Source organism: Sinocyclocheilus rhinocerous, unplaced genomic scaffold (genome assembly GCF_001515625.1).
Source record: "Sinocyclocheilus rhinocerous isolate Xijiao unplaced genomic scaffold, SAMN03320098_v1.1 scaffold461, whole genome shotgun sequence".
Taxonomy (NCBI): domain Eukaryota; kingdom Metazoa; phylum Chordata; class Actinopteri; order Cypriniformes; family Cyprinidae; genus Sinocyclocheilus; species Sinocyclocheilus rhinocerous.
Window position 1 is genome coordinate 927,812 of NW_015624123.1, and position 25,249 is coordinate 953,060.

Genomic DNA, 25,249 nt, shown 5'->3' on the forward strand with positions numbered 1-25,249 from the left:
ACTCACCCTCATAGCCTTCCAAACCTGTACGAGTTTCTTTCTTATGTTGAACATAAAGAAGATATTTTGAAGAATGCTGGTAATAAAACAGTTGCTGGTCCCCATTGACTTCCATTTCTTTCCCTATGGAAGTCAATGGGGACCAACAACTGTTTGGTTCTTCAAAATATCTTCTTTTGTGTTCAACATGAAACTCATACAGGTTTGGAACAGCATGAGGGTGAGTAAAAAATGACAAAAAAATGACATTTTTGGTGAACTATTCCCTAAAGTTTAAGGACATTTCCAAACACAAAAAACCGCAACGCGAAATAATTCCTGTGAAAATACAGAAAATAATCTCTGTCTGTCTATATTTTTAAACACGATGAGGATTCTAAAACTTTCTGTTCATGCTCAGGTTTAATTTAAGGTTTAATTTGAGAAAAATCTGATTTTTGATAAGGTCTTATATTTTGAACCTTTTTGTACCTAAGATGAAACCCATACTACAGCTCAGGACCACACTAAACCCAGCTCTGGACTGTGGATTAATCCATCTACATGTACAACAAAGAAACAGCAACAATCTCACATACACTCCCATGTAAATACATTGCATGCCCATGGAAGAGAGAGGAGGGGGATGGGGAGGGCCTCTACCTCCATGTCTTCCATCTGACTGTGAGTGAATGAGTGCTCAGGCTTTCAGAGCTGCTCAAGTGAACACAATAATCTAAAGAGAGAAAAAAAGACACAGAGGGTGGGAGGGGGAAGAGATGCCCACTAGAAGCAACACGGCCCCTGCATGTCTTACAACACCCACCTGCTTCTGTCTCTGGTGACATAATGACAGCAGAGGGAGAGAGAGAGAGAGAGAGAGAGAGAGAGAGAGAGAAGCTGGAGGATACTGGATGAACGGAGGAGAGAAGGGGAGGAGGTAGGACGGGAGGGAGGATGGAAAGGGGAGGGGGTTTGTGTATGTGTGTGGAAGAGCGAGAACCACAGAGAGACAGAAAGAGAAGCGACAGACGGCAGCCGGAGGAAGAGTCACAGTGAAAGAATCAGCAAGGCAACCGTCTGAGAACGACAGATCCAGAGACAGAAAAAAGAGAGGAAGACGGAGTCAGAGGTAGGCTGCTCCTTTCTATTACCTTCATTTGCTTAATTATACCAGAGCTAAACACAAAGCCAGGCCCAGCGTGCACTGCACGAGATCATTGTGTGTGTTTTGGTGATTATCTCATCTAGAGGGTCTTTATTTTCTCTCTGAGCCAATCAGTGGCATATGTGCAAATCAGCACTGCACTGCAGATGGAGAAGAGAGAGATTCAGAGGAAGAGAAAGACTAACGGAGAGAGAGGGAGAGTAAGGATGCATTAGGCATCTGAGCAGAGAGAAAGAGAAAGTACTGATGCTTTCACAACAGTGCTGAAGAAAACGTGCCGACCTGTTTCCATTATTGATAGTAAGAGTCCATCAGTTTGTTCATTGTTTGTCTGAGGTGCTTGTGTTCCTGCAACAATGTAAGTGAAACAGAATTAGGTCACTGCGAGTTGAATTCTAATGGTCTGGATCTGTTTAGAAGTGGGTGCAGGGTTAGAGAAACGCTGCTTGTACCACAAAACAAAAAACACTTCATGACAACAGGCATTTAAACTATTAATGACTTTGTGCTGGCAAAATAATGATTCTAACATGATGTAGCCTCCAGGCAACATATATTCCTCTAAGATCAATGCAAGTTTTGAAGATGGTCCAGGAAAGCATTCAAACAGATGTCTACAAATGTCTTGCTGTCTTTCTAATCTCTAACAAAAGGCGATTCTGTGTGATAGCTGACCTTTCACCCCTGGGTCAGCTTATTATTCATAAATCCCATTTGGCACTAATATAAAATCTTTCTCAATGTGTCATCAACATGCATCACTTTTATCTTTAGAGGTGCTAAAGAATAAGTCACATTTGTTGGTATAATATTATTATAGAGATATCAGTGGTTGTGAGCAAACTTCCAATGGAGTCTTGGACTTAAAATTATTATGTTTGAAAACATAAAAAAACCACATTAAATTAAAAAAAAAAAATTCACTTCAATAACTAGTATTTTAAAATGCAGAATCAAAATCTGTTCTAGATAGAGGACTGATTCGTAATTTGTTACACTGAGTTATTTGAAGTTATTCGACACAAGGAGAAGGTTTATTTCAGACCTCACATGCATTACCCAGATTAATCACCAGTACTGGATCAAAATTCATCTTGAGGGATATAAAAACTCCTCTAACAATCCTGTACATGCTTTTATCTCTGTCTGTGAAAACCTATCCATTTCTTAGATAACCTGATTGAAATCCCTCTGCCATTATAACAGTTTAAAGGAGCCTTATCCCATGCCAAGCAGCTCTCCACCTGCTTTCAGCTGTGTAAGCAAACAACTCATTATGATTATTTGCAATAACCTTCCCATCAGTCACAGATACCGTCAGTTATCTTACAGACCCAAAAAAATCAAATCTGGAAGTTTGTAGCGTTTAAGTGAACCTGCAACCTGCGAATGACTATTAACTGCTAATTTATTTATTTTAGGGGTCAGTAAGATTTTTTTGTAAAGGAATTAATTCATTTATTCAGCAAGGATGCATTAAATTGGCCAAAAGTGACAGTAAAGTCATTAATAATGTTACGACAGATTTCTATTTCAAATAAATGAAGTTTTTTAAAACTTTCTATTCATCAAAGAATAAAAGCATGTATCATGGTTTTCACAAAAACATTAAGCATCACAACTGTTTTCAACATTGATAATAATAAGAAATGTTTCTTGAGCAGCAAATCAGCCCTAAACGTTTGAAAGGTGTATATCCCATTCAACTTTCCTGTTTTATCAATAAAGGTCAACACAAAAAATGTGCACTTGTCAAGCAATTGTCTTCCACTGTTGAAAAAAAACGAAATGTCCCGTCCTGAACTCACACCATTGGTTAAGCAAGAAGCTGACATGTCAAACTGCTGCTCAAACAATGCTTAATTGTTTGATGGTGCAACAGAGCCAGTGTTTCACTTTTCAGAGGAATTAACCTAAAACAGGGACTGGAGAAAGTATTTTACAAAAATTACACAATTTCCATTTAAAGTTAGCTCAATATAAGAAGAATCTAAAGTTTAGAGTGAAAGGTGTGTTGAAACTGGACTGTTTTCAAATGATTTTCAAGATGTTAAATCATATTCAAATGGATGAACTCTGTGCAGGTGGCCTATAGAAACACAAGCTTCCCTATAGTTTACATATTTCGCTCTGGTTCCCTTCAGAGTCTCAGAGAGTAAATATCCTCCAGGCGGCAGGCAGACAGCACCAATCACCTAACGACATTAAATGTGTTTTATACACCCTTAAAGTTTTTAACAAACAGATTGGATTTGATGTTCTGAAATTCAGCACACATCCGCACGAATTAGGAAGGCCAAACAGATGCACTATCTGCTGAAGACTTCCTGACCTAAACAGACCTTCAAAGCCAATAAGGTTGCAGAGAGGTCTTTGTCAGTATCTCTCTCTCTCTCTGTCTCTCTGTCTGTCTGTCTGTGTGTGTGTGTGTGTGTGTGTGTGTGTGTGTGGTTTTCTTAGATCCAAGCCAAAACTGAAAAGGGCTCTAAGCTGTTCTGGACAGAAATAGCACACATGATGACGTGTTCATGCTTTCATGCCAAAGCTCATATTTGTCTTTTTAGGTTTATGAACAAGCCATGCAACATTAACTCTGCACTGGCTTTCTACGTAAGATATTATTCTTGATAAAATACAGCAATACTACTATAACATACATGAACAAATCATTTATACATACCATTTTAACAGGATGGGGTGATTAAAAAATGAAATTAATACTTTTATTTAACATGGACATATTAAATTGGTCAAAAGTTACCATGTAAAGACATTTAGAATGACTACTTTAAATAAAGATGTTCTTCTGAACTTCCTTTTATCAAATAATCCTTAAATGTATCAAAACAAAATGTGTGTATTTTAGGAATAAATTATTTTAATTCATTTTATAAATTACTTTCCAAAATCATAAAAACCTGGAATTTCTCTACTGATAGACTGTAGATTTATCATTTATTCAATGTTTGTCTAACACTAGTCCAGAACCTATTTTTTCTCAATATGAACTTGGCTGTGCTGTTTATACCAACATTCACACTCTCTCTCTCTCTCTCTCTCTCTCACACACACACACACACACACACAAAACCTTTTAAAACACACCTCATATGCCCCTGTGTAGTGCTTCCACTAAGCTCTTTTACCAATTACATCATTACCAGAACAGCATAAAGTGGGAATGACATCATCCTTTAAAGCAAAAGTAATTGTGGATTCCTGTCTGTGGTAGCCATGATGGGATTATTAGTTTATCTCTCACATTCACTCTCCTGATAATTCTGAGAATTGAATGCAGCTCTATGGTATTACAGGTGCCTGCAGCTATATATCATCACCTTTTTTAATTATTTTTACAGTGAGTAAATCGATCTGTGATTTGCCAAATTATACAGTGTGTATATATATATATATATATATATATGACCCTGAATATCTGTTACATTTTGATGACAAAACACTTATAAGTAATTACAGACTGCCACGCAACATTATATTACAGTTAACACAGGAACTGCAACCAGCATTACAGAGACCAACAAAGCGTCACGGAGCATTACCGGTTATAGTGCAAGTGACTAATGCCTTACACTGTGTCTACACCATAGATTTGCTTCTGTAATACGAATTTCTGAAATATCCTAATTTAACATATCACATCTTAAAGGGGTCATATGATACGATTTAAATTTTTCCTTTCTCTTTGGAGTGTTACAAGCTCTTGGTAGCCAATCACAGCACACCTTGCTTATCAGACCGATGAGCTTTGTAAAAATCAACACGTTTCAGAAAGGCGGGGCATAGAGGAGAAACAATAATGTACAGTATGTGGAAAATAATGTGTTTTTTTAACCTTAAACCGCATAAACACATTTCATTACACCAAATACACAAAATAATGTTCTTTTTAGCAACATCATATGACCTAAGATAAGAAACTTTCTGTAATACGCCCCCAGGTTCCTAAATAAGCAAGCTTTTTCATATACATAGAATAACAAAAATTTCCTCTGCTTCATTTGTCCTCATTGCTCAGTCTTGACATAAGTAAATTTGATTAATATAGCACATTTAAACACATCGATGCTGAACAGAGAAAACTGTCCATATCCATCTACATCAGCACCATCAGTATTCATTCTAGACTCTCAGTCTATGTGAAGTGTGAAACTCCACTGCAGCTTATTTCTAACTGGTTCAATGGATAAAACTCACCCCATGTTACAACACTCCTTATGTTGAGTGTTACGTGGAAGAGAAACTGCAGCAGTTTCTATTTTTTGTCTCTCGCCTCATTTCTAGATGGATCAGTGCTTGTGGAAATGCTATTTCTGTTTCACTAGGCACTCTGAAAGCATGGCATCTGTGAATTGCTTTGGGAGAGTGTGTGTGAGGGAGAGTTAGAGTAAAAGAGGAAGTTGTGGCAGCACTCTGAGCTTTGTGTTCCTGCTGTGGCCTCTTGGCACCCACAGATCAGCATCACTCATCTCTTCCAGTCACCCTCTCCCCTCTATTCTAACACTTTATCATGGCTGAATATTCGTTAATCATATAAGGCAATGCACACTCGGTAAAACGATATGATATATAAGTCACATGTTTAAAAGTGATGGGATGTTGATGTACTGATCTACTGCAGGCATTTAAACTGATTACTAGAGCCTTGAGGAAACCAGCAAGAGAGATAGATGGTAGATGAACAATACATTAAAAAAAACATAACGGAGAACTAACAGGTAATTATTATAAAAAAATTAGTGAACCACTGGTGTCATGGGCCTTTGTGAGTTTATTTCTGGTCATCTGTGACATGTTTTTGTGTGTCTCAATCCTGACACCCTGGTCGATTTGGTTTTTGGGACATTTATCAATATTACACTCTATACAATCCAGACGGTTTCAAAGCAGATTCACATCAATAAATGGGTAACAGTGTTAATGTTTTAAGATCTAATTCAATTATAAGCAGCTCTACAGAAAATTCAAGTGTCAATATTCAGCTTAAAGGGGTCATATGATGCTGCTAAAAAGAACATTATTTTGTGTATTTGGTGTAATGAAATGTGTTTATGCGGTTTAAAGTAAAAAAAACACATTATTTTCCACATACTGTACATTATTGTTTCTCCTCTATGCCCCGCCTTTTTCAGTATTGATTAAATTCAGTAGCAGTTGCAAACTTGTCTTGTCTTGACAAAGGGTAATTTAATAGGTTGTTCAGAGGTTGTGCTAGTTTTAGAATATTTTTACTAATTTATTTAAATAAAAATCTGTTATGAAATATCTTTACAACGTCATATGAACACCCTTACGAAAATTAACTATGGTTTTACTACAAACAAAAAAAACAAAATAAAACATGGTTACTATAGTTAAACCATGGTAACCACAAATTAATCATGGTTTTGCTAGTTTAACCATGGTATTTGTAGAAAAACTGCGGTTATACAAATGGTAATACGCCAAAAAAAAAAGATGGTTACTACACTTGTACTACAATAAAACAATGGTTAATTTTCGTAAGGGCAGTCATTTAGTAGACACATCTCAGAAATCTCAGTTCGAATCGGACCTAAAAATAACATGCGGTTCAGTCAGAGAGTCAGTAGTAAACTAATTTACAGTACTGAACGATTCACTGACTCAGTAAAAAGAATCGGCTCATACGAGTCATTTGTTCACGAATTGAACATCACGGCTCGCGTTTTGTCCGCTATGCCTTCTGTAAACACGCGAACGCTACAATTATAATAAACTAACGCCATCTCGCGAGATGATGAAGCCTGATTAGACTTTAAGTCAGGGGTCACCAAACTTGGTCTTGGAGGGCCGGTGTCCTGCCGAGTTTAGCTCCAACTTGCCTCAACATACCTGCCTGGAAGTTTCAAGTAGGCCTATACCTAGTAAGACTTTGATTAGCTGGTTCAGGTGTGTTTGGGGTTGGAGCTAAACTCTACATGCCCGAATCTGGTGACCCCTGCTTTAAGCTACTGTTGCAAATGTCAGTACTTGGGGTACTGTAATCATGATTATTTCTTTTAGCTCAACCCCTTCCTGATCTATGAAAGAAGCCATGCCAGTCCTCTCTGCAGGAGCAGGTGCGCTGCACGTCCACCCCCACAAAAACACATATGTAGGCCTATATATATAGTAACAGTATTGACACTCACTGATCTCCTGTTTGCATGCAGGGTTGCATGAGACGCTTGCCCTGCTGACCTCACAGCTGCGTCCAGATGCCAATCACAAAGAGGACATGGTCTTCCTCAAGGATGTCTTCAGTGAGAGGAGTCTCAGCTACCTGATGAAGGTGTGTGTGTGTCATTAATGCAGGTTTTGCATTGAATTCACTTCATATATGCAGCATCATATATTATAAATTATTTACAGCATGCATCATTTACCTTAGCTTATTTTTTAAATGTATGCTGGAAATGTGTAAGAGACCAGTCATCTTCAGCTCTGTATGGGCATTGTGCCTGTATTTGCTAGATCCATGAGAAGTTGCGTCAGTATGAAAGGCAGAGCCCCACCCCAGTTCTCCACAGTGCTTCCACTCTGGCAGAAGATGTAAGTGCTGCAGTCTGTCATATCACATCACCATAGGCAAGATTAATGGTGTTTTACAATAATATATGAGAACAGAGGTTAATGGTATCTGGGGGGAATGAGGGAACCCTAAACCGTTTGACTCAGCAACTTTAGCAAAAGTAGAACTTACACTTCACTGAGAAAGTTAATTAAATTGTATAAGAATGTGTGACTCTAATTTAGCCATACTACAGGGACAATGTCCCTAGTTTCTTTTTTATTTTATAAAAAAAAATAATATAATAATAATATAATATTATAATAATAATATAAAAATAATCATTTATTTAATAAATAACAATTGATAAAAAGAAAGTGTACCACATTGTGAAACATAAGTAACCTGTATTTAATATTATAATGTTTAGAATAATTACTTATTTTTTGAAAGAAGCCTTTTATGCAATTATTTGATCACAATTTTAAAATAATTTTGATATTAATATTTTGAAATATTATTATAATTTAAAATAGTTGTTTTCTATTTAAGTAGATTTTGAATTATACCTTTTATTAGAATGATTACTAAAGTATCATGTCACACTGAAGAGTAATTCACAGGAATGAATTACATTTTAAAATAGATTAAAACAGTTGGAACTAAATTGTAATAATATTTCACAATATTTCTGTCTGCCTGTCTGTTTGTTTACTTAGTTGATCAAATAAATCCAGCCTTGTTGTGCATAAGATGTTTGTCTCAAAAACATAAAGGTTGTAATTATTCCAAATTTTTTTGACCTGTAGTGTATATAAACTGTAAAGATTTATAATATTTTTTTCAGTTCTTGGATTCAAAATGTTGTAGTAAGCTGTAGTGAAGTGTTATATTTGACAATATTATAAAGCTATTTTATAGCTTGTTAAATGCTTTGATTTCGTCTACCCTCACTGATTGGTAGGTGGCAGAGGAGCTGCAAAGTGGACCAATGAGTGCTGAGGAAAAAGAGCTGCTACATTTGCTGACATCACCACATCTCCAGGTACACTTTTGTTGTGAGACCTTCATGATAACTTAGTCAAAAACAAAATCTAGAAGCTCATATCCCTCCTGCTTGGTAGGCGGTTTTGTCAGTGCACGACACGGTGGCGCAGAAGAACTTTGACCCAGTGCTGCCTCCTCTGCCCGATGACTTTGAGGATGAGCTAGACGAGGAGTCTGTCAAGATTGTCCGCCTAGTCAAAAACAAAGAGCCACTGGTAAGAAAAAGAAACAATGCAAGTTGCACAAATACAGTGACCCTGAAAATATTAGGACACTTGAACCAGTTTTATTTTTTATATTATTTATATATTATTATAGTGTTTAGTAATATTTTGAAAAGCTTTTTTTTTGGTAGTCTTTTTTGTTGTAGTTTTAGTATTCTTTTGTACTTTTGTCATTTTATTATTATTATTATTATTTTTTATATTTTTATATATTTATTTATTGTCAGTTTTAGTAATTATTTAGTAATTTAAGTTTTTTTTTTGTTTTAATAAGCAAATAACAAAACTGACTTGAACAACATGTAGGAATGCAAATGATGCAAGAAAATGAATACGCTGTAAGTGTGAAAAGTGTCCAAATACGTTTTGGGTCACTAAATATGAAGACTTGTTTTTTTAAAAGAAAAGTTTAACAAGATTCAAAACAATTGGATCTATCAGCACCATCATTGTTTAGGTCATTGTTGTTTGGTGTTTCTCTGCAGTTCTTTTCTCTTTGTCTGTGTCTGTCTCTCAGGGTGCCACTATTCGGCGGGATGAGTCCACAGGGGCTGTGATTGTGGCTCGGATCATGAAAGGAGGGGCTGCAGACAGGAGTGGTGAGTGACACTTCAAACAATTTGTCTTCAATCTTGCGGCCTCATTTTACCCTATGCTGAAATCCATAATAATCGTAATGGAAAGCTATTTTACCAAATATTCTCCTGAAAATCTTTTTCAATTACCACTGAGTATATTAATGGAAAACCAGTGCAGTCTTCAAAGGTCCTATATTCATCTCTAAACCCATTGAAGTGTCTGAATATCCCTGCACCTCTACTGAATGTGCTAGATATGGTTATTTTTACCTCCTGTCTGCTGCAATGACACTCTGTCTGCTGCCCATCTGCGTGGTCAAAGAGAGTCTCCAGAGACCCAATCAAGGGAATCAAACAGACTCACTAACCACCTGACCACAGCTGTTGCCATGGGTATATGATGTGTGTGTGTGTGGTGGGAATTATCTTTTTGTCATTAAAAAAATCATTGAACTATGCCTATAAAGTGTATTATTACACACAGCAGTTACAGCTTGAACATGTGGTAGTGAATCTGTAAATCAGGTAGCCCTCCTCTCTCCACAGGTCTGGTGCATGTCGGTGATGAACTGAGAGAGGTCAACGGCAGCTCTGTAATGCACAAGGGACCAGATGAGATCAGTCAACTGCTGGTAATACTTCTCTCCTGGACCTTCTCCACATTCATTTGGCATAATTTAATTTAAAAAAAAATCCAAATCATAAAAGCATTTTAAGCTTGACACAATGCCTTAAAGGGGTCATATGATGTTGCTAAAAAGAACATTATTTTGTGTATTTGGTGTAATGAAATGTGTTTATGCGGTTTAAAGTAAAAAAAACACACATTATTATCCGAATACTGTACATTATTGTTTCTCCTCTATGCCCCGCCTTTCTGAAACGCGTCGATTTTTACAAAGCTCATCGGTCTGAAAAACGAGGTGTGCTCTGATTGGCCAGCTATCCAATGCATTGTGATTGGCCGAATACCTCAAGCGTGTTATAAAGAATATCTCTTTGGATTTGAGACTTTGGTCTTTGCAACTTTACAGATCTTCTTTATGCACCAAGAGCTTGTAACACTTCAAAGAGAAAGGAAAAATTTTAATCGCATCATATGACCCCTTTAAAGGGATAATTCACACAGAAATGCAAATCATTTACTGACATCATGTCTTTCTACTTTTGTTCTTGTCCTCCTGTATGATTGTTGTTCTTTTGTAGAACATAAAAGAAGATATTTAAAAAAAAATCTGTCTGTATGTCTATGTAAACAAATTTATATTATTAATATTATTATTATTAATATAGTTATATTATTTTAATTTGTTTTTTTTTTTATTTGAAATATTGATTAATTAGAATAGTTAATTAATTGCCATATCATATAATTATTTTTTTCCAAACAAGCAAACAAACAAAAAACTATTAATCCTAATAAAACCATACCATAATCATTTATGTTTATTGTCAGAATAACAGAAGTAATTGAACTGTTTTATTTTTTCTTAGTCTCAGTCACAAGGCTCTATCACACTGAAGATCATCCCAGCAATCCGAGAGGAGGACAAGCTGAAAGAGAGCAAGGTAATTGACTATAAAATGGGATAAAACATTGTAATTTATCAGTAATCAGTCCAGCATCTCTCCAGTTTTTGCCTTGTTCACTGAATTTACATCTCGTTCATACCATGTGTTTTCTTCAGGTCTACATGCGGGCGCTGTTTGATTACACTCCATTGGAGGACAAAGCCACACCGTGTCAGGAGGCAGGGCTTCCGTTTAAACGAGGAGACATCCTGCAGGTGGTCAGTCAGGATGATCAGACGTGGTGGCAGGCCAAGAGAGTGGCAGACTGCAACCTGCGTGCAGGACTCGTCCCATCCAAACAGTTTCAGGAGAGGTGGGACAAAACATCCATAAAACACACACCCTACTACCTCAAAGCTAGTCAACACATCAAATTAGGAGTTTATTGAGGCAAAAGTCATAGTTAATGGTTTTTTAATAGCGAGAATTGGATCATAAAATAAAGTGTGACCAAACAGGATGATTTAAAATGTTCTTTAAAGTAGAACTTGACATTATTACAAGGTACACCTTTAAAAAATGATCTTTAAATACACTGAAGTGACCTTTAATGTCATTAATATTATAATATCATAATGAAATTATGAAATTATTTCATTATAATATTATAATGAAAGTACAGTTTTTTTAAAATATACTTTTATGATTTGAAGTGCTCATTCAGTCCAATAAAGCATGCTTCTTTGGTTATTTTCCAACCCCGGCAAGCATTTTTTTTTAACACAAGATAACTTGGGTTTGTTAAAAAACAATTATCTGCAATATCAGCATGACTACAAAATTAGCTTCAGTGTGTTAAAAAGACAGTTTTATGTTTGTACATAATAGCGCCATTAAATGTTTTGTGAATCAGGTTTATACGATCAGTGTGGCTGCTCCACCATTGCAAACAGTCTCTCAAAGCTGTGTTTTCCTTTATTCTAAATCAATAAAATTAATTCTAAATTATTCTCCCTGTAGGCTTTATTAGATATAGATGGGCCAGCCTGCCTTTTTGTCACCTCTTTTATCTCAGCAGGGTGCATCTTAGCTGGATATACTCTCATGCTAAGAACGGGAGTATTTCTTTCTCACTGTTGAATTTGTTTGATCTCACTCAATAGTATATCTGATGGCTTCAGAGACAGGAATATCAAGTCAAACTAGTACAAAACATTTTTGTCAAGAGATTTGATGTTTTTGCACTGTTTGAAGTTCTCCCCATATGGTTTTTCCCCTCAGGCGGTTAGCCTACAGAATAAAAATGGGCTCCCTTCAAAGCTCCAAGTCTCCAAAAAAAGCTGTCTGTGAGTATTTCAGTAATTCTTCCTTCCTTACGGAAAACCCCTTCAGTTATTAATCAGTGTTGACTAACAGGAGGCATAATTTGCTGATGTGTGTGCTTGTGTGAAGTTGCCAGGTGATTATTGGGCTCCAACCAAGCGCTTCATGTTCACTAATCTAAAGCTGATTAGAGAACAGACACATCTACAGTTCAGCAACATGCGACAACACTCGCTCTCACAGACTCTCATCATGTGCATTAATTTATATCCCCTCCTCTTCTGCTTCTTCCTTTGTTACTCCATCTGTATGTGGGTCTTCACTGCTGGGCGCACTTTGGACTGCATGATGTGGGAATGATGGAATTTATGAAGCTCTATTTAATAAATAAACTCAGGGCCAGTTTTAGCAGTTTTCCCATTCCAAGTAAATGAAGTCTGCAGTTTTGGCTTCTTTTGTCATAATATATTTTCCTTTTTTGATTACTGCTGACACCAGATGACCAGGAATGTGATAAAGGTGGGTCTTCAAGGTCTGAGTTCACACATTCACCCTCAAATACACACAACACACATGTTGGTTCCACGGTGATTAGGACATTAGGCCAGTGTGTCACCTAATCTATGTTAATTCTTGGAAAGAGACAACTGCTGTTCTACTATAAACACACACACACACACACACACTTTCAATGAGAGAGAGGCTTCAATGTATGACACTTTCCAGGAATAAGGTACACTTTGATGGTCCATTACTTTTTTTTTTTTTTTAAAGCATTATAGGATCAAATCTCACAAAATGTATAATCTCATATAAAATTAACCCAGCATGACAAGTCACTAGTTTAATACAAATTTTGGCCCCTTTCTCACCTTAGAGGTGTTGACCTTCTTGAATCACTTCACTGAGTTCACACATTCACCCTCAAATACACACAACACACATGTTGGTTCCACGGTGATTAGGACATTAGGCCAGTGTGTCACCTAATCTATGTTAATTCTTGGAAAGAGACAACTGCTGTTCTACTATAAACACACACACACACACACACACACACTTTCACTGAGAGAGAGGCTTCAATGTATGACACTTTCCAGGAATAAGGTACACTTTGATGGTCCATTACTTTTTTTTTTTTTTTAAAGCATTATAGGATCAAATCTCACAAAATGTATAATCTCATATAAAATTAACCCAGCATGACAAGTCACTAGTTTAATACAAATTTTGGCCCCTTTCTCACCTTAGAGGTGTTGACCTTCTTGAATCACTTCATTATATAAAAAGTAAGATTTCATTTCATTTTGTTTAAAACATATCCAAACATTCATAAATCCCTTGTGTATAACTCAGGTCAGGTCCTATTTTGTACCCTAGTGGAAAGTGCTGTACATTCTTCTTCTTTTTCAAGAACTATCAAAACAGATCTGCGGTAGCAATAACATATTACAGTAGAGGTTCAAAACAGATAAAAAAAAACATATCTTTTTTTTCTGACATTATTCCATTTCCCATCTTTTCTCTTATCAAGTCCTTCCTTACTACACTGTCAACTAATGCTCTGAGATCTCAAACATCACTTCAACTCTTTCTCCTTCTATCCTTTTTCTATTCTCTTCTTAAAGGTGCACTCAGTAATAGTTATGCTTTATACTAAAATAAATGGTTTATAATCATGTACACTGACATGAGATGAAGACTCTAGTAACATCAGTAGCCTAAAAAAACTATCTATTCACTACTGTTCAAACTTTTGGCAAAGCATTATAGGATCAAATCTCACAAAATGTATAATCTCATATAAAATTAACCCAGCATGACAAGTCACTAGTTTAATACAAATTTTGGCCCCTTTCTCACCTTAGAGGTGTTGACCTTCTTGAATCACTTCATTATATAAAAAGTAAGATTTCATTTCATTTTGTTTAAAACATATCCAAACATTCATAAATCCCTTGTGTATAACTCAGGTCAGGTCCTATTTTGTACCCTAGTGGAAAGTGCTGTACATTCTTCTTCTTTTTCAAGAACTATCAAAACAGATCTGCGGTAGCAATAACATATTACAGTAGAGGTTCAAAACAGATAAAAAAAAACATATCTTTTTTTTCTGACATTATTCCATTTCCCATCTTTTCTCTTATCAAGTCCTTCCTTACTACACTGTCAACTAATGCTCTGAGATCTCAAACATCACTTCAACTCTTTCTCCTTCTATCCTTTTTCTATTCTCTTCTTAAAGGTGCACTCAGTAATAGTTATGCTTTATACTAAAATAAATGGTTTATAATCATGTACACTGACATGAGATGAAGACTCTAGTAACATCAGTAGCCTAAAAAAACTATCTATTCACTACTGTTCAAACTTTTGGAGTCGGTAAGATTTCTTTATGTTTTTGAAGTCTATTATGCTCACCAAGGGTGCACTTATTTGATCAAAAATACAGTAAAAAAAAAACAAATAAATAAAATAAATACAATGTGAAATATTATTACCATTTAAAATAACTGTTTTCTATTTGAATATATTTTAAAATGTATAATTAAATTTATTCCCGTGACACAAAGCTGAATTTTCAGCAGTTATTAATTAGTGTCACTCACTAAAGCAGTCTTCAGTGTCACATGATCCTTTAGAAATCATTCGAATATGCTGATTTGCTGCTCAAGAAACATTTTGTATTATTATCAATGTGAAAAAAAGGCTGCACAGTTCAATATTTTTGTGAAAACCTTGATAGCCTACATTATCTTTTAGGACTGCTAAATAGAACGTTTAACAGCATTAAACAGCATTTATATCTTTTGTAACTTTATAAATGTCTTCATTGTCACTTTTAATCGATTTAATGCATCCTTACTGAATAAAAGTAAATAACAATAAAAATAAATCTTACTGGCCCCAAACTGTTTCAACTGTAGCTAACCACCTCATGGGTGTCATGTTGAGATCAACATATTTTACAATGGCATCAGTAATTGACACCTCTTGCTTTTGCATAATACTACATTAAGAGGCAGTATAATTCCAGTACAACGGGCATTTTGGCCAGTACAAGAGAAACACAAAATTACTGAGTACACCACCTACAAATATTTTTCGTTTTCTTCCATATAATGTCTATAGCTCTCAGGTGATGTTATATTCGATTAGTTTGTTTTTAATCTTTATCACCTTTTCTCATGATCTTTTTCAATCTAAGGGCCTCTTTTCCCATTTACTGTAGGTTAGAAACACTCATTGTTTCCTTTGAGTCCCGCTCAACCACACAAGTGAATCCTAACATTTATACACTATCACACCATCATTTTCTTCCTGGCAAATAACAAACCCCTCGGTTGGCCACGGCCGCCACAGACTGCTGAAATACCTGCCGTCCATCCGCCTGCCCGCCTAACTGTTGAACCTGCTTGTGTAACTGTAGTTCTGCAGCCCTCCTTCCTCTCTCCTGGTCTCCTCTGCTCACTCCCTCTCTCCCTGCTTGCCTCCCTACAGAAGACTGTGACTGTGAGGGCTATTTCAATGGACAGTACATAGGTGAGAACCTGCATGCCATTGCCCACTCCTGTACCCAGTGCCTGCTAACTCTAACCTTCTGCCTGAGTGAGCTTCTATTGCTGCCTGCCTCTGTGCCAAGAGCTATGGCCGAGCCCTTGATGAGGGGAGGCCGGATTGGGGGGTTATTTGGCAGCACGAAGGGAATTTTAGGTCAGTCAGAATCTTTCACTGTGAGAAAACAGTGTTTGCAGTGGTGCATTGATGCCTTTGGAAGAGAAAGTGGAACCTGGTTGCTATTTTTGTTTACGCCTTTGATTTAGTATAGTAATAGAAAGAGTATGTGAGTGGAGCAAAACGACAGCAATTTCCCCTCAGTAATCACTCCACTCCAGCTCCTTTTATTCAGCAAGAGTGCATTAAATGAATCAAAAGTTACATTTATAATGTTACAAAAGATTTCTCTTTCAAATAAATGCTGTTCTTTTGAACTTTTTATTAATCAAAAATCCTGGAAGAAGAAAAAAAAAAAGGATTGTGTGACACTGAAGACTGGAGAAACGATGCTGAAAATTCAGCTTTGAAATCACAGGAATAAATTACAATTTAAAATATTTTCAATTAGAACACAGTTATTTTATATTGTAATAATATTTCACAATAGTACTTGTTTTACTGTATTTTTAATCAAATAAATGCAGCCTTGGTGAGCATATCTTTCAAAAACATTTTTAAAAAATCGTAATTTTTCCAAATTTTTTGACTGGTAGTTTATGTACTGTACGTGAAATAAGTGCAGTTTTTGTATCGTTGTGAGGAAAATAGATGTATGTAGAGTACACAATGGCGAAGAAGGGCAGAATTACCAACAAATGATCAATTTCACACACGTTTTTCACTTGTCCCATTTTTGTCATTAGTTTTCACAAAACATTTTGTCATTTTGATGAGTGCTTTTCTGATAATAAAATACATTATTACAAAATTAATTTAAAATAATATAATTGATATATTATTGTATCAGTATAGATTTTATTTATTTATTTTATTTTTGCTAATAGCCCATAATTACTGTTTTGCACTTGATGAGAATTGATGCTCAAATATAGCTGTGCGTTATGTCCATGATGGAGAGATATTGGAGTGGATTTGGATGGAATGAGAACATCAATGTGCCAACTTACAAATAAAACATTCATTGCTCTAGGCAAAATCATGCTCTGCACCACTCACATACCCTGATAATAAGAAGAGAGACAGAGTTTGTCATGCCTCTGAGTTAAAACTGTTAGCAACATGTCTGGCATGTTTCAAGTCTCATTAGTTAATGGGTGCTAATTTGAGGAGCTGTTAAAAGAGCGAAGAAAAGGAAGTGATATTCAGTTCATATAGTGTTAGATATTTCATTCACAGGCTATCACGCTATTTTCACAATGTGTAGCAGCTGTAGAAATCTGTGTCAGTAGGGACGACCAACAAGCTGACAGCTTTTCATCTGCATATCTTCACTTTCTCTCTGACCCTAGAAGTCTCTTTCTTATGATCTGTGAAGATGAGTTTTGTCCAAGTTTAGATACTGTGACTTTCTGTGGGTGGCGTGAATAAGTATTGCTATGATATTTGAAACACTGAAGCAAATTTTCAGCACAGAAACTTTTTTGTTCACTAACCCCCTGTAATTTATTCATTTTTTCCCAAGTGATAATTACGCTGAAATAGCATGTGCAGTGATTATTTAAATTACCGCAATTATGCCTCCTTTTAATCTACATTCGGCTTATTATAGATTGCGCCCTATTCTCTTGCTGCTTGCTTGGCAAAATTACTATTGTGCATTTCTGCCCATGGAAATCCAAATGTTATTACAAGTATATATAATTAATAGACAAATATGTAACTGGGGATATGCACTTCTATTCAAAAGTTTGGGGTCAGCAATTTTTTTTTTTTTTAAATAAATGTATACTTTTAAAAGGATGCATTAAATTGGCAGCATATTTTTCAAAAGATTTTTATTTTAAATAAATGCTTTTTTAAACTTTCTATTCATCAAAGAGTCTTGAAAATAATGTAAATATTAAGCAGCAAAACTTTATTCAGCATTGATAATTATAATAAAAAGTGTTTCTTGAGCAGCAAATCATGTTAGAATGATTTCTGAAGGGTCATGTGACACTGAGGGCTGGAGTAATGAAACTGAAAATTCAGCTTTACTATCACAGGAATAAATTACATTATAAAACATTTTCAAATAGAAAACAATTATTTTAAATGATAATAATATTTCAATGTTGATAATGCAACAACGGGGACGGCGTCTGCGAATATGCAATCAGTGTGAGTCTTAGTGGGACTTTTCCTCTTGTTCAGATGTGACCAAATCTCAGTTCATGTTGAAACTAGGTGAGAATAATTAATAATTTACCTTGAGAATAATCTTCCTCCACTCTGGCATGTAGCACTTTCCCTTGCCCAGTCTCTGTGTGAATGTATTCCTTTGCTGCCTTCTGCTTTATTTAGTCCTCCATCCCTAAAAACCCCACTCACCCCAGAGCCACTGTCAGGCTGCTGCCCTTCTATTGGACACTCTGCACATTCCACCCTGCACGATTGGCTGTGCACTCACTCACTGAGTCAAGTGTGTGATAGCTAATGTGCGTGATGGCAACTCTCAGCCTTAGCGACTGACCGAGAATCATTTTAATCATCTGATATTGATAATAATACCGGGAAGTGCTAAAGATGACAGTGGGAAAGTCTAGAAGTCAGACTTACTGACAGCATGGAATCTGTAAAACGTGTAAATTTCGGCAGAACTCGAATATCTGTCATTTAAAACATTTTTGCATATCCCCTGTTTGCAACTTATTAAATATTTTGGATAATTTGTTGTTGCTTTCAACTGCCAGTAAGTGTTCTCCTCTTTCTTTTCCATTTAAAACATTTTACTATACTTATAAATATTTAAATTCATTGCATGCTGCAGACTTCCCCTCACAAACGTTACAGGAATTGTGAGAAAGTGTGCAGATTCCATGCAGGCCGACTTTTGGGGTAATGCTGATGCAGGATTTAACTCATGGTCAGTTATAAATGACCTCAGGAGTGACTGTATGAAATGCAAAGCTGATTTTGGGTCAGTTGTTGAGGGCAGGGTGTGGCTTGTGCACAAGTGTGAGGTGGTCTAATGCGCATTGTAGTGTCTTCGAAGTGTAATGCAGTGGCTCCCTCCTGTGGCCAGGTGTTTTCCTGGGAGTTTTACTCAGGTACAGTCCTCGATCTTCCCACACAGCTTCCCACACATTAACCCTCCATGTCCTGAAAAATAACACACACCATTTCTTATAACAATACTGATAGAGGTGAAGTTTAGAGTTATGCTACAGGGGTTGCACTGGAGTTGAAACTACACTAGTCAACATTTGAAGTGGATCAAAACCTTTCATCAAAGTTGTCCTAAAACAAAATGTGTTCTTGTCTTAGGACAACTTTGATTAACTTTTTTGATCCACTTCAAATGTTGACTACTGTGGAAATTTCTGGGTTACTGGTTAGGTTATGACATTGTCTTTATTATTTCTATACAAATAAAAGTGCTTAAGAGTTTCAAGAGAGTAAATGTTGACTACAGAATTTCAACACTTCATTTTAAATTATGGTTGCACTTTTTGTCTTTCTTAATTCATAACGGTATTAAATGCACTATGAGGTTGGATTCTCCACTGAATGGAGAATAAATAAAATTTAACTATAATAACTTCTGTATATACAATAAATACACACTACCATTCAAATGTTTGGGTCAACAAGATTTGTATTTATTTTTTAGAAGAAAATACCTTTATTCAGCAAGGATGCATTCAGTTGAAAGTGACAGTAAAGACATTCAATGTTAAAAAAGATTTCCATAAAAAAAAAAAAAGTTTCAATTAATAAAAAAAAAATTTATTGGAAAAATGTAGTTTCCACAAAAAACATTATGAAGTGCAGCTGTTTCTTGAGCAGCAAATTGGCATATTAGAATGCTTTCTGGCTTTATCATGGTAGGAATAAATTACATTTTAAAATATATAGAAAATTGAAAACTGTATTTTTGTTCAAATAAATGCAGCCTTGGGTAAGATTAAGACTCTTCTTTTAAAAACATTACTGATTCAAAACCTTTGAATGGTAGTGAAAATACATAAACTATTAATCTTGATTGTTTTTTCTTGTCATGTAATAAATAATGAATTTAGATTCGTGACCTGCTTTCTTGACTCTGTCTCAGCCGGTTTAAGGAGAAGTTTCCGTTTAAGTCGGAAGGATCGTCGTGGTTCTTCAGGAGAGGCCAGTGTTTCTGACCAGAATGACACCGAATTCCTGACCTATGAAGAAGTGACACGCTACCAGCAGAAGCCCAATGAGAGACCCCGATTAGTAGTTCTCATTGGTAAGATACTGTATATATACTGTATAAAGCATAACATTACATCTACAGTTCAGTGTTTTTTATAGCCTACTGTGTAAATTGTGCATTGTGTAATTTTGTTGCAACAAACAACCCACTGATTAACTGAAATATAGTGTAAATATATAAATCGAAGGCACAGTGGTTGTCTAAGTCCTCACAATATTAGACAGTACAAATCATCAACAAAGCAATGACATTATGTCTTATTAGGCATAATTATAAATAAGACTTGCAACACTTGGCAGCTAGAACAATGAAACTAGCTGGTTTATGATGACAATTTCATCATACTTGTTAATTCCAGGAAATATGTGCCTAAAAATTTTGCCTAATTACCAAATCTGGTATTATCATTAAAGTGCTTAAAACATATCATTAAAAAAAACGAAACCAGAAATGCACAATACCTTCCATAAATAAATAAGTGCCTATAACTGATCTAAGATGTTTGCCAACCCGGTTCGTTGAATCCCACATTATGAAGATACACTGACCTCTAGTGGCAATAATGGTTCAGCTTCAGAATATATCTGCGATCTCAGTCATTTTCTGTAGTTTTTTCTTGTACACCGCACTTTAAGTAAATAAGCTACTATATATGTAATCATTTGAACTTGCTGCCTATCTTTACACAGGTTCTCTGGGAGCACGTATCAATGAGCTGAAGCAAAAAGTGATAGCAGAAAATCCCCATCGCTACGCTGTGGCTGTGCCCCGTAGGTCTTGCCTCATTTCCTAAGCAAAATAAAAGGAGCTTTCTGATAAATACACTAGCAGAATTACACACACGCAGTTCAGACCTTGAACACTGAAACTTTCCAGTGTTTCAGACTTCAGAAATGATCTGTGAACTTTAAAGTCACCACAAATTGTCATATTCTTGACATATGACACAAAATGTGAATTTCTGATGTATACTTCTGACCATTTTTTATATAATGAAAGTGAAGTAGGACTGGAGCTGGCAGGCTTAAAAAAAAAAAAAAAATACAAAAGCACATATAAACCACTTTATGTCTTTATCATTCTTGAACACTTGAAAGCTTCAGTCCATAATCACATGGAAGTCTTTGGAATTTTTCTTTTGTGTTTCACACAAAGAAAGTTACATACTGTAGGTTTATAGGTACACAGGGGTATATAAATCACCATCCCTTCAATCCATATGACATCTTTGGCTCTCTATTCTCCATCACAGACACCACACGGCCCAAAAAGAGCCACGAGAAGGAGGGAGTGGAGTACCACTTTGTGACTAAACAGGTGTTTGATGCAGATGCACAGAATGACAAGTGAGTCCCACTGTAATGTGTTCCTCTTGTACTGCTTCTCTTCTACTACACAAGTTTTATCCAGCCAATATATTGCCCTATTGTCATACCCTGACTTGAATCGTTTGTCTGTAGATTTATAGAGTATGGGGAGTATAAAGAGAATCTGTATGGGACCAGTATAGAGGCCATCCGCTCTGTTCAAGCCAAGAACAAGATGTGTCTGGTAGATGTACAGCCCGAGGTAAATTACAGCAGATTTTGCCCAGGGTGTTGATTCAAGAATTACTGTAAACACTCTCATTTATAACTTACATGAAAACAGCAAACTATTCTTTTGAATTATGCACAAAAGCAAATGTCTGATGTTTTTTTTTTGTTTTAGTTTTATTTGCAATTTTTTATGCATCACTTACAATGCATAGCTAAAAGGAAGTCGTTCTCCAGTGCTGATATGTACTGACAAGTTTCACCTTCAGGTGGAGCTACTTGTCTATTGCAACAAGAATATTAGTTGTGCAAGACCACATGCAGTACTTTACCCCCAATGGCAAGAATCCTTCTTATGATCATGGGAGGCAATTTACCTAACACTTGCTCTCATACATTTTTAATGTGAGATTTTACTGCTACTGGCTTAAACTGAACTTAAAGTTTATCAGGGCATACAGACATCGTTTATTTATTATGTGATTCTGTAGGTGCACTTGTAAAGTTCATTGCAACTGGGTTAAGACTATTTAAGAGAAAAACTCTTTGTGAAACCCTATAGATTATATGTTTTTAATGTCAAACCTCATTATGAAGAAAAGGTTATGAAAGAGTCAGAACAAAAGATAGGATGATAGGCTGATTTGGTGCTCAAGAAGCATTTCTTATTATCACTGGTGAAATTATCGACAACTCTTGGTTCTTAATATTTTTTTGTGGAAACTGATTCTTTTGTTCAGGATTCTTTGATTAATAGAAACCAAATAGAATAGAAAGCAATTAAAAATAGAACAAAACAACAGCGTTTCTTTAAAATAGAAATCTTTTTTAACATTGTAAATGACTAAAATTATTTTTGATCACTGATTTAATGCGTTCTTGCTGAATAAGAGTATTTATTTCTTACTTACCTCAAATTTGAACAGCAGTGTAGGTAGATAGTGTCATTTACCTCTCCACATTACTGGTTCTGTTGTTTGTCCCGCTACAGGCTCTGAAGGCCCTACGGACAGCTGAATTTAAGCCTTATGTCATTTTCGTAAAACCACGAATCCCAGAGAGTCGCAGACGCCGCAGTGCCGCCACTTCGCCAGGAGGAGGTGAACATGGGCGAATAACAGTGAGTCTGATCACAGGTTTACATCGCTCGGCTCTCAAGAAAGCCCGTGTCACTGATCAATGACAATTCTTCCAGCCTCTCAAAAAATCAGCCTTGAAATTGTGTCATTTCATAATAATTGGAATAAAATTGCAGAGACTGTCTGGCTTTAAAAATCATCTTAAGGTTTGTCTCACTTGCAAAATTTATGGGAAAATCACAGAATCTACAGACACAGTATCGCTAGCTTGATTGCTATATATTTTTGCACACATCTACTGACATCTCTTTCATTTCATTCTCACTATAAATATTCATGCCCTACTACACTCTCTCATCTCCTCATCTTTCAGGAGGAGGACCTGCAGGAAATGCATCTGTCGGCGCAGCAGACAGATCAACAGTACGGTCACCTAGTGGATCGGGTCCTGATTAAAGAGGACACTGCCAGTGCCTGCGCAGAACTACGTAGCATCCTGGAGAGACTGGAGCGGGAGACCTTCTGGGTTCCTGTGAGCTGGGCCAAAGCCTAGGACCTCAGCTTTCTTTTCAGACTGTTGACCTACATTTCCTCCGATAGCTTCTTTTCTTCCGGTTGGACTGCACTGGGCTTGGCTTCTTTAAACGGTCCACCATCTTTAAGAGGAGGCATAAAGAGACCAAATAAGACACTTGAAGGGTGTCTGTCTTATTACAGATTTGGTTTTCAGGCTGAGACATGCAGGAACATAAGCACTTATTTTGGCATGAATGATCTCATTTATTCTTGAAAGACATTAGGTATTTATTATTTGGCTTGTTATTTCATGACGTTTGTTTTTTTGATATTTTGTGGCTTCCTTTCAGGTTATTTAAAGAGTTTCAATAGACTGTTCACTAAAGCAATACTTCCGGTGTCAGATTATATTATCAGAAAGGCATTGACCTTTGGTATTAAAAGGCTGTGGAAAGTGGTTACCATAGCAACAGCATTGTTCTTCCTGAATTGCACATCTGGCCAGAGCAAGTGGGAAATTTGCAGGTTGGACTGTAAATTTTTCACCAATGCACATCAAGCTGTTCCCACGCACACCCATGCAGAGACTCGTTTAGCAACCGTAACGACTTCAGTTTGAGATTATTTGAAGTTTTAATTTCATCAAGTGTTGCCTGTCGGACTTTGTTGTGTAATTTAATCACAGAAATCAAGTTCTTTTTTGAAGAGCACGATTGATCAACGTTTTCACAGGAAAATATTAAACTCCTGCTGTGCCAACGACTGTCTCAATGCACCAAGCTTTTCCTCTCAAAGAGGTTCTTCATTCGGAGGGTTACAAAACACCATGCCAAAGCACTTGAGCTTCACAATATCTATGTAAATATGTAACTAAGCTTCCTGGAGTTTAGGTTTGTTGGGTGTAGATGAACTGAGACAGTGTTGAGTTGAGACAATAACACCCAGGTCCCTTATTTTTTGGTTGTAAAGGTCTATGCGACAGTTCGGAGTGCATATGTTACATCTGCATCATGAGCTCATGCATCTTTTGCCATTTAACTTTCACATTTCACATCTCTCTAGAACTTTCTACCATTTCCCAACATATCATACAAATCCTCTTGATCCTACCTCACCTTTGAACTGAAATCTGTCGCCTTTGTTGTAAGCTGCAATTATTCTGTGTAAATTCGTAATTGTATGTCATGTACTGATTGCAAATAAATATCAACACCTATCAAAATGTTGCCTGTATTGAATGTGTGCAAATGTTAGTATTTTGACAAACGCTGCCTCTTATTATACATTTTGTCTGTTGCGTTCAGATTGAAATGACAGTAAGCAGTACTGCAGGTTTTTTTTTTTTTCTGTCAGCCACTCTATGGTTTTCAGGCTGAGACATGCAGGAACATAAGCACTTATTTTGGCATGAATGATCTCATTTATTCTTGAAAGACATTAGGTATTTATTATTTGGCTTATTTCATGACGTTTGTTTTTTTGATACTTTGTGGCTTCCTTTCAGGTTATTTAAAGAGTTTCAATAGACTGTTCACTAAAGCAATACTTCCAGTGTCAGATTATATTATCAGAAAGGCATTGACCTTTGGTATTAAAAGGCTGTGGAAAGTGGTTACCATAGCAACAGCATTGTTCTTCCTGAATTGCACATCTGGCCAGAGCAAGTGGGAAATTTGCAGGTTGGACTGTAAATTTTTCACCAATGCACATCAAGCTGTTCCCACGCACACCCATGCAGAGACTCGTTTAGCAACCGTAACGCCTTCAGTTTGAGATTATTTGAAGTTTTAATTTAATCAAGTGTTGCCTGTCGGACTTTGTTGTGTAATTTAATCACAGAAATCAAGTTCTTTTTGAAG

At 36.2% G+C, this 25,249-nt stretch overlaps 1 protein-coding gene across 3 annotated transcripts; it reads left to right on the forward strand.

The window, feature by feature from the left end:
* Positions 1-1,017: 1,017 nt before the first annotated feature.
* Positions 1,018-23,702, forward strand: LOC107737916 (MAGUK p55 subfamily member 3-like). 3 transcript variants are annotated; one of them, XM_016549559.1, is made up of 20 exons: positions 1,018-1,111; positions 7,190-7,245; positions 7,339-7,457; positions 7,640-7,717; positions 8,641-8,721; positions 8,801-8,938; positions 9,465-9,546; positions 10,072-10,157; positions 11,020-11,094; positions 11,214-11,410; positions 12,319-12,383; positions 12,859-12,879; positions 15,862-15,903; positions 19,062-19,127; positions 20,132-20,293; positions 20,950-21,030; positions 21,513-21,606; positions 21,721-21,829; positions 22,787-22,915; positions 23,248-23,702. In XM_016549559.1, exons 2-20 carry the CDS (start codon positions 7,209-7,211, stop codon positions 23,425-23,427), a joined length of 1,842 nt encoding a protein of 613 aa, XP_016405045.1. In that variant the 5' UTR covers positions 1,018-1,111; positions 7,190-7,208; the 3' UTR covers positions 23,428-23,702. The 3 variants fall into 3 exon arrangements, with proteins under 3 accessions (XP_016405045.1, XP_016405052.1, XP_016405060.1); XM_016549566.1 differs by lacking the exon at positions 19,062-19,127; XM_016549574.1 differs by lacking the exons at positions 15,862-15,903; positions 19,062-19,127.
* The last annotated feature ends 1,547 nt before the right edge of the window (positions 23,703-25,249 follow it).

What these genes read in the sequence shown, in the direction of transcription:
- LOC107737916 (XM_016549559.1), top strand. Translation starts at nt 7,209, where the DNA reads ATGAAAGAAGCCATGCCAGTCCTCTCTGCAGGAGCAG. An exon ending in GTCTCAGCTACCTGATGAAG is followed by an intron (nt 7,458 to 7,639) that starts GTGTGTGTGTGT and finishes TGTATTTGCTAG; the next exon opens with ATCCATGAGAAGTTGCGTCA. An exon ending in ATGAGATCAGTCAACTGCTG is followed by an intron (nt 10,158 to 11,019) that starts GTAATACTTCTC and finishes ATTTTTTCTTAG; the next exon opens with TCTCAGTCACAAGGCTCTAT.